At 40.3% G+C, this 10,559-nt stretch overlaps 1 protein-coding gene across 1 annotated transcript in view; it reads left to right on the forward strand.

The window, feature by feature from the left end:
• The window catches only part of LOC138001168 (polycystin family receptor for egg jelly-like), a 29,872-nt gene extending 24,110 nt beyond the window's left edge, over positions 1-5,762 (forward strand). Inside the window, exons 16-17 of the mRNA XM_068847826.1 lie at positions 1-73; positions 991-5,762. The exon at positions 1-73 is cut by the window's left edge and continues 99 nt beyond it. Coding sequence (XP_068703927.1) covers positions 1-73; positions 991-3,326 — 2,409 coding nt within the window. The 3' untranslated portion in view covers positions 3,327-5,762. The remainder of the gene's footprint in view (positions 74-990) is intronic.
• Positions 5,763-10,559: the final 4,797 nt, after the last annotated feature.

The following is a 10,559-nucleotide window of genomic DNA, read 5'->3' on the forward strand; positions in this document are numbered from 1 at the left end:
CAAGAATACACTATTGACTGCAACTCACGCCTCGTTGGAGGAGCACGAATTCGACAACTGAGAATCAAATCAGGTAGCGAAGGCAACTGCAGAAACGTCCTTCAAATGGACCCTTCTCTGAAATGGCGGCAACGGAATTGGATGAACTAAAGAGCACCTTTACTTTAGTAACCGGGAAAATCTTCAGCGCATTAGGTGTTATATCAGCTGAGAAATTGTAAGTTGAAATTTGACGATTGTATGACGTTTGTATGCCTTGGGGTATACGCCATATCCCCAATCATACAAACGTCTGTAAATCTTTCAACTTACACCTGATATGCCGAAACTTTGCCGGGTTACTAAAGTAAAAGCGTTCTTTCTATTTTTAGTATTAGTTTTTAATTTTAATTTATTTGAATTTTCGGCTACCATTTTTGAAAAGGGTCTATTATCGACGTTCGCTTTATGTTATGGTGCATCGAAGTATTTGCCTACATTCTGGAAAAAATTCTAAGAAAAGTAGCCAGTTATCTAGCATTTTAAAAATAGCCTTACCGTTTGGATTTGAACTCTCTATTGATAACGTTAGCATTCAGTAAGTCACCCACTTCCTGGGATTGAGCCTTCGCGAATAACTAGCCTACTCCACGACGAGCAGCTAGTCGGGAAAGTGATGTTCCGGTATGCCAATAGCTTTTATAAAGCTTCAGAACATATGCCTCACATGATGAAATAGTTGCTTTGGCAACGGGCGAAACCGCAACCCAAAAATCAGTCCTAGGCAGGACTTGAACCTCCGACCTCCACAACACCGGTGGGATGTTCTACGCAAATTAAGGAGTCATGCCCAGGACCTTGCAATTGATTTTATCTTAGGTTCCTTCCAACAGGTGCATTACACCACTGAATCCAATACTTGCAATTCTCCGATTGCATCTGATCTTACCACAAAGAGTAGGTGTAGCAAGATGTATGGCTTGAGACATGCATCATTTACTCTATCCTCAGGAGAGTGCCAAGTACCTGAACCTATGCAAGAAACTTTGCAAGGATGCAATGACTACTATTCCATTTTTAAGGAAGATAAAGATAATTATACAGTTGGCTGGGAAAGGACAAACAAAACATCAAATATAACCTCCTCGCCTTGGTATTACAGGTCTAGGACTGAACTTGGTGGACTTCCATTCTTGGGTGTTACGGCCACATACGGTGGAGGGGGTTACGCATTTGATGTAGGAGTTACCAACGTGACTGATGTTGACATAAATTCATTAAAAGAAAACTCCTGGATTGACGCGCGAACCCGAGCCATATTTGTTGAAATTGCCATCTACAGTGCACAAGTTAACATGTTTGGAGTCGGAACTTTTTTGACGGAATGGATTCCAACAAATGGCGTCGTGTTTTTTAACAACATTAAGGTGACAAGGTTGTATCGTCATGGGAACGATTTCGATAGCATAATGGTCGCTTGCGAGATTTTTCTCGTTGTGTTCTTTGCTATTTTCCTGTACAACGAGCTGAAACAAATGTTTAAATTAGGGAAACGGTATTTTAAAGATCCTTGGAACTGGCTGGAAATTTCTCTGATTATTCTCATACTGACAGGCGCTGCTGCATTATTTCAAAGGACATCCTACACAAAAATGGCAATTGACGCAATGAAAGCTAATCCTAATCAGTTCGTTAGCTTCGTTCAAGCAACCACTTGGGACGAACTTTTTGGATATTTATTGGCATTTCTGGTTTTCTTTGCCAACATAAAATTCCTCAAACTCATTCGATTCAACCACAGAATCTTTTTGTTTACCAGGACGCTTTCTACCTCAGCAATGCCACTGCTGTCGTTCATGGTGGTATTTTTTGTCTTCTACATTGCTTATAGCGTTTTGTTTTATTCCTTTTATGGAGCTCTTCTTGCGGAGTACCAGTCATTTACAACTACAATTGAAACCTTGTTTAACACTGTGATGGGAGGATTTGATTTTGATATTCTTCGAGAAAACAATAGACTATGGGGACCAGTTATCTTCTTCTCATTTATGATGATAATGGTAATGATTCTGATGAACGTTTTCTTGACAATTCTTATGGACGCATTTGCTGAGGTGCAAGAAGATGCTGAGAACTTGAAATCGAAAGATGCCGAAGTAGTGGACTACCTGCTTGATCAGTTTAAGCAATATTTCTCTAGATCGGGTAAAATTGGTAACCTCCCGCAAAACGATTACGATATTTCCCCAAATGAACTTGAAAGTAGTCGATCAGATAGTGAAAGGGATAATTATAACACTTCAGAAAATTGGCTGGATGGCTCTCAGCAAGAACTACTAAGAACGGTGGAACCTCTTCAAGATTCCTTTCCGTGCATTAAAAATTCTCTTGACCATGATCACCTCGGACCTAGCGAGCATTATGAGGAAAGAACTTCGCCTACATGGCCTTCGCTTGTGTCTCTACGCCGCGAACTTCAAAAATTTAGGCGCGTGTCAGTCAGTATTTCTAATAATGACTTAGCTGATCGAGCAGAAAGTCGAACAGAAGGTAATGCAAGTTGCATTTTCACTGCATCTGCTGATGCACATGAGTTGTTTTCCAGTAAAAATTCAACTGTTTCTCAAACAGATCAGGAAGAGAATTCTGATAAGTCCTCAATAGCTTCTAATGAGAATTCTTATGAGTACGACAGTGGAAGGCATTCTCCATCATCAGAATACTCTCAAAACAGTCATTGTTTCACCGCCGAAAACTCTGAAGAAGGTTTAAAAACATCCCTGGAATCGAGCTCTGGTTATTGTTCCTCATTTGCGGGAACCGTGAATTCAAAAGGTAAATCCGAAATGTCTATGGATTCCGAGGTATCGCACTATTACGATTTACTTGAAAGAGCAGTTGATCAACTCCGTGACGACGATGATAGTGTACGTACCAGTCTTGAAAATCAAGTGATGGATTCAGATCTTTTGCATTACTACAACCTTTTGGAAAAAGCAGCTAAAGAGCAAAGGATGGACTCGAAAAACACCCTCGAGAAGTTTGATTTTACCAATTATCAAGTTCGTTTCAATAATATCGGGAACAAGCCTCCAGAAGAGATTGAGTTGGAACGCATTCTGAGCGTTGAGCCAATGCTTTCACATTTGCTTGGAAACTTTGCTAGTGTGGCTATGAGTGAAATTCAAGAGGATCAAATATTCGAACAGCTGGTTATGTCTTACGTAACTGTGCTTAATGAGATTTCATTTGAACCCGATGTGGCGAGCATAGAGAGGAAGCTTCTAAAAAAGTTTGATGAGAAGGCCAAATGGAAATACACCAGACATATGTTTACTCAAGCGTAGTTGACAATAGGGGGTGTTCGGCTGTTAATTTTGCTAAATAATACACAATTAAGAGCAAAAGTTGAGTAAAAGCCTTGCCAAATCCTGTATGCTTTCAGCTTTAAGGTCTCAATCAAGTTTATTTTTATGCATAGCAGGGTAAGCATCAGGGCATTGAGAGAAATTTTCAGTAAGAAGAGGTGTTAGCATATTTACAAGCCGCACAAAATTAACACAGCAATATGTTCCTCTATATAATACAAAAAGAAAATGCTTTTAAGTCGTACGTATTAACACGTTTCTTACTACAACCAAGTAGACCGAAACGGACCTGACATGGTAAATTGGTACTATGATCAAAAAGTCACTTCCTTTTTTTTATTTAGATTTTGAAAGTGTGTTTGCTTGGCACCTGCCTGGCAAAATTTTGAGCTTTGATTTTTATCCAACGGCTGTTTACTTAGAGTGTAAGTTTTGGATTTCACGGTACCTTATTACTCACGTTCAAAAACTGACCGACTGGATCTCAGAGGGTTGGATTTAGGAAAAGGTGAAGTCATTCACTCAATAGAGCATTTTCACTTTCGTGACCAGCAGCCATATTAGATTACTGAAGCAAAAGAAACCATTTGCATAAAAAATTCCCCAGAGGATTAGTTTGGTACACCATCATGGCCGGCATTTCTTTGTTTTGGAACACCAACATGACCGCCGTGACGTCATATGAAGACGCTCTATAGCATAAAATGTCAGCGTGTAAACGCAGTTTCTTATGTATGCAAAACACGAGTTTAAAAGTCTGGAAGCCCGAAACTCCCGTGCTGCGTATTAATAGGGACGTTACGAAACTACGTTACGCAACTCCCGGGGGGATGACGACAACGGGCTGCGAGAACGCCACAACACAAAGGACTTAATGAACAAAAACAGAGGCTTTGCACGCCCCGCACGTGCGTTTTGCATTTTGGTACATTTCTTGGCCGTCCTCGACCTGACAACGACGTGAATTGACCAAATTTGAGGTTGTATAAAGGACGTGAGAATCTGACGAAACCTTTTTGGTTTTCTTCCCAAATAGCCACACCATTCAGGCCAATTTTATTTCTGCAATGTTGGTACACACTTTCCATTCCGAACGACTCGGGTTTGTAACGAAATTGGTACAATAACGGGAAACAAAATTTTTAGACGATGTTCTCGTTGGCGTCGTCGTCGCCTTGCGCAAGCTCCCTGTTATTAATTCAGTCGCGTACAATCATTTTCTCCTGGATCCAACTCTCTCAATATTTTAAAGTTGGTAATGTAAAGTAAGTAAAGTCTCTGCTTACGAGCCAGAAGGCTCATCAGGCCGGCGCTTATCTCCAGTTTCTGTAGCATGAAGCGACTAGGAGTATTTATACTCCCCCCTGGATGGGATGCTAGTCCATCGCAGGGTTACCCCCAGCATTACGCCGGTACCCATTTATACACCTGGGTGAAGAGAGGTACCGTGGGAGTAAAGTGTCTTGCCCAAGAACACAACACAATGTCCCCAGCCAGGCCCCGAACCCAGACCACTCCATCTGGTGTCGAGCACACTAACCATGAGGCCACCGCGCTTCGCCCAAAGTTGGTAATGGCGGACCATTAAATAGGAAAATTCCAGTTAAAATAGACAGGTCTCTTTTTGAAATCAAGGCTTAAAACTTGGGTCACTTAGTGTTTAGGTAACGTAATTAGTTTTGAAATACAAAGAAAAAGAAGAACTTAGTACCACTTTAAATAGATAAGAACAAAAAAATTAATTAATGATGACGAAAGGCTCAGTGTTATGGCCTGATGTTTCTAAGTTGAAATAGCATTCAGTAACTGAACACACGTCCTCGTTGTATTATATTCACATTTAAGATCATATTTTGTCATTTATGTCGTTTGGGAATCCCAAAGAAAAAACTGGGTCGAAGTCCGGGAAGAGGGAAGGGGAAGCGGTTTTTGCTTGGACAGAACCATAAAATATCCATCTCCTCGTCACAGAATGTTTTATAAATGTACAAAGTTTTATGTGCAGTCTTCTGCCTTCCCTTCAGATACAACGCTGGTTGCCAAAGTCCGGCCCAATGCCAGCACAGCTTTTTACATGGCTTTAGCAACATTTGAGTAAGGAAGCGTTTTTAATGGTATTTGCCCTGATAGTTTTGTCCAAGATTGTAGCAACAACCCTCTAGGGTCATTTAGTTATCCTGTGCTGAACATTTGTCATCTTTTTGATACTTGTTTATTGGGGTCTTTTTACAACGAGGTTAGGGTAACTTTACTGAGTGCTAGTGTAACCACAGCAAGAGCATTACCCTTACCCTTACAATTGTTTTTCAAGTGCCCTTACAGTGACACATCAAGTGTCTTTCAAATATGACAAAAATAACAGTTACGACATGATTTTGTAGGTATTTCGTTTCAGGTTTGTTAAAAAGGTTCAATGCCTAGCAACCGTTAGCGCTATAAACTTTTCACGTTTCAATAATATATTAATAAGGAGTTTCGGCAAAGACGAAGGCTTCGGCAACGACCACGCCACAAAGCAGGAACATGATTGGTTAAAAAAGGAAAGACTCTATTCGTGCTGCATACGCAGTGCCAATAGGCCATTTCCGAAAGTTCATGTCTGCCTTCTCTTCAAAGCGATACTAAGTGCGACGTTTTTGCGATGGTAATTTGTTCTACTTTAAATATGCAAGGGCAGATCTAGGATTTTTGGCTAGAGGGGTGCACATGTCAGACGGAAATGCACAGGAAGCCCAATCTTTATACGTTAGACAATACATGCTTTTTAAGAGGGATAGGGCTGTAGTATGATAAATCTGTAAATGAAAAACTCAAAAGACTAAACTCCGAAAACTAGCGGTTTTAAGGCACAACGGACCGCTGTCTGTTCTTTAGGTTTTTTATTTCGTTTGTAAATTTAGAATTTTTTAACTAAAACGTTTTTTTTTTTGGTAAGCGAGGGGGGTGCACGTGCACCCAGTGCACCTCCCCTAGATCCGCCCTTGATATGAATGAAAACTTCGCACTTAAGCAGTGTTCACATTAGATCTCGAGTGTGATCAAATTATAATCGAATTAAATATGAAATGGGTTCACATCAACTAATTACAGTCCGTGATTATAACTGGATTATAACCACGTGTTTGAAGTAATTAAAGTGCGTAATTGAACAGAATGCCGAACACGTGGTGGTATGAGCAGACAAAACTTCTAATCGCTTTATGGAGCGAAGATTTGGCCTGCTATCCTTGGTTCTCTCCTCGCCTCAAGCATGGTGATAATGATTGTGGCAGCCTCGCGATACGGCGCCATTTTGTCTCACTCTGCGATGTTCCCCTATTGTATTTGAATTTTCGCAGATGTGAACAGAACCATAATTGAATAAAATTGAATGGATTACGATAGCCTGAATTATACTTCCGTTGATCATAATTAACGTTGAGTGTGGACACGGCTTTAGACTCGCTTTGAATAGGAGACAGACGTGACCTCGGAAATGCCCTATTTCCGCGGATTTTCCTTTTGCTGTACTCCACAAAGCAACAACGTGAAATCACCAATTTTAGTTTTGCCGACAACGTGAGCATATAAATGAACCATTCATTGGCAAGTTTTACTTTAAAACCACCGTACAGGGATTATAAAAGTTGACGTTTCGAGCGTTAGCCCTTCGTCAGAGCGAATCGAGGAATGATCGGTTGTGTGTAGTTTTTAATGTGGAGTAGGATCTACACTAATAGGGAGTTTAAGCAAATCACTACGGCTGGTGCTACTACGGCTGCCGTGACTGAAAAGGTCTGGGGAGCCGAAATATGTCTCGGTGGTCTGGTCTGGTCTACAGAATGGCACATTTATCTCCAATTCATCATGAAACGTTAAAGAGAGAGGACCAGGAGGCTGGAAAAAGTCGCTAATCCATTAGTGGTTGAAAGCTTTGAAAACTAGAGGTTAAGTTTAGTCAGTGAAGTTGAGTAAATTCAATGGGGTTGGTTTTTTAAAATGTTTTTGTTACGTTACGAACTTCTTATTTCAAAATGAATGCATGTTTTTGAAGTTCTTTTCCTTTACTCTCATGAAAATAGAGCAGAATTATCTTCTCTTCCTATTGCGGACCTACGACGAAACAGCTAGATATTATAGTTTACTAAAACCACGCTCCAGAAGATGAGCATGACGACAATGGAGATATATGATACAACTGAAACGAACCAAATAAAGATAACGCCTGTTGAAACTTCTTTTCTATGCTCGAGTTCTCTTTTTTTCAAAAACCTTTCATCGATCGATGCTGTCTTGGGTTCCAGTCCTTCCCCGACAGGTCACGCAAAATCGTAGCAAACGAAATTTTCCAAGAGCTTCGCAACATGACATCGATTTTACTCATTTAGATCATCGGTGACCCCTATTTTTTAATATATGAATCACTTGCTCTTCTTACAACCTACAAAGTCTGATGAAATGAAAAAAATCACAACGTAAGAAGTCATCTTTTTAAAAATATTTCTTTCCTTGTGTCCATCCATCCCATCACATCCATCGAAATTTGTCATTTTCTCCGAAACAAAGTCTGTGACTCCGAATTTTTTGTTGTTGTTTTTTTTTCATTTTCGGAATAAGCAGTTTATGACCTAACTTCAGGCGACAAATGAAACAAATTTCAATGTGGGAAGATTTTCGGGCGAACGTCCTTAACTCCGAGTTTAATGTTTCCAGTTAGGAGCTATTATAGTAACGTCTGAGAAGACGACAAAACTTTTCTCTCCCATTCGTGAGCTCCTGACTGAATAACATTACATTATGTCCTACATGTTTACATTCATTTATGTATATGTTTGTATGTGTATGTTATAAGGTTATGTATAATATGTTTGTATCCTATATGTGTATGTTATGTTTATATTGTTTTCCGCATGTCTTTAAGGCGTCCTGAAAGGGCAATGATTTTGTGATAAAACTGCTCTAAATAGAAATGGACGGGTCATTCTCTGTAACAACTGGGACGATTTTACCGACTTTGTATAAACTAACTCTGGTAAAGATATTTGATGTAAGAGTAGGAATTTGATAATAGGTCACAGTTTGTTACAATTTATCAGGTTATGGATAATTTACAAATTGTGGATATATCTCCTAATGTTACACAAGAATCCACACAATGTTGAATTATTCCACGTGTATTTCCACAGTTTTTAACTTAACTGTTTAGCTTCATAACTTCTCTTTCCAAAGCACATGGTTCTCTCTCTGACGTCACATGACGTCGCATATAGTGTCCAGTCCTCTGGCGGATTTCTATATCTAACACTAACAACGAGTAAAGTGTTGACCTATCTATGTATAGATATACTTGTTCTAAATATCAGGAAAAATTATTTTTATGGTGGACAAACCCTTCCCATGCAAAACACCGCTTGCTATGACAATCGCCGTGGCTGCGTAACGAGGCTCCTCTCTCTTGGCTCAACGGAAACGACTTCTGTAATACAGTCGAAGCTCTCGTAAGCGGACACCCTCGGGACGGGATAAAAATGTCCGTAACTGGAGCTGGCCGCTTACGAGAATGGTTCTCGTAAGCGGCCACTAGAGGTGTAGGGGATAGATGGCCGCTTACGGGGGCTTCCCCAGCTAACCATAAATATTGGTATACAAAAAAATACCGCGGTATTAAATGACACTTTTGTTTTATTGCGCCCTATACAATCCTACGATAATGACGATAACTAAACAGTAATACAGTACCGTATACTGCAGTACTAGGAATGCACCTCAGTGATTTTCAAAAATAACAAATCATAACTGTAACCAACATTAACAGCCTCACTGCAACAAAAAGTAGTGATACAGTTTGGCAGCAAGTTTTTAAAGCGGGGAACGAACAAAGGAAAGACTGTTGTAAGGGGAAAGTGAGTAAACAGAGGAGCCAGATACGGCTTAGAAATTCCTCGCCAGTATATTTTTTATGGTGACACTAAAATGTCTGTGCCTTGGCTAAAATCGAAACTTGAGTGCCTTGGCTACAATGTGCTGACAGCGTTGTAATTCCAGTCACAAGTGCATATGCTTCTAAATGTAACCGGACGTGGATGACGACAAAACAAACATTGAAATATGGTACTGTAATTACTGTAAAATCATTGTGACGAACGGCAATGTAAAATGGTTGATTGATAAAAACAAGATACTGTACAGAGGTTGTTGATTTTCTTTTGGGTTTCCGCTTACGGGAGCTTAAAAACAAAGAAAAAGTCTAAGTCGTAATCCCTGAAAGTGTCCGCGGCCGCTTACGGGAATGTCCGCTTACGAGAATGTAAAAATACAGAGTTTGTATGGGAGTTAAAACGGGGTTTCAAACAAGGCGGCCGTAAGTAGAGCTGTCCGCTTACGAGAGTGTCCGTAAAGAGAGCTTCGACTGTACAAATTATCAAGAGTAATCCTCGCTCTTCAGCCACGGTGCAAGTCTTGCACGCAATTGTGATACTGATGTTTTGCCAAGTGGGTTCTTTTGGGCTTAACCTATGTTAAGCCCGTTGGCATCTGACTAATTTTGTTGATGTTCCCACTTTGAATCGGGAATCGTTTATCAGCCGCTGTTTTTGTCATATGGATCGTTGTTACGGAAGTAGGCAGAGTCGACAAGTTAGGACTACATGTACCTCAAATAAACAGGCTACTTGGAAGCCTCATGACGTTCTTGCGTATTTGCGTGTCTGATGCATTATAGCAAAGTAAATACCAGCACGAGAGTTCTATAAAATACTCAGTCGGATTTAGGCTTAGTTTGCTCACAGGTTGGCAATGTTCTTATTCAATTTCAAATCTGATCACGCACCGACACGCTTAGTTGTTTACACCATTGCATTGTAACGTGTGGCGTTACGCCATTTTGTATCAGTGGAAAAAAAAGAAGATAACTTCGGATCTAAATTCGTTTTCAAGAACCGCGCTAGTGAATTGAATAACAATATTGGGCACCCGCTGAAGTCCAGAGCTCTTCTCTTATAAGAAGCTTTTTGCCCACACAATATCCTCCAACAAGAGGTTTCTAATCTTTGACAAAGCCGGGTAAAGCGCACTTGAAAGGAGTTAACTTTGTGCGCAGGTCGGAATGCACAAATTGTGACGACCAGAAAACAGCTAAGGGCCATTCGGGTTCCTCTCAAAGAACTGTGCGGATCCAGAAACCTTCTCAGAGGACAAGCTTAAGTGGCGACCATACAGTATCATAAAAATATA

Source organism: Montipora foliosa, chromosome 4, assembly GCF_036669935.1.
Source record: "Montipora foliosa isolate CH-2021 chromosome 4, ASM3666993v2, whole genome shotgun sequence".
NCBI lineage: Eukaryota > Metazoa > Cnidaria > Anthozoa > Scleractinia > Acroporidae > Montipora > Montipora foliosa.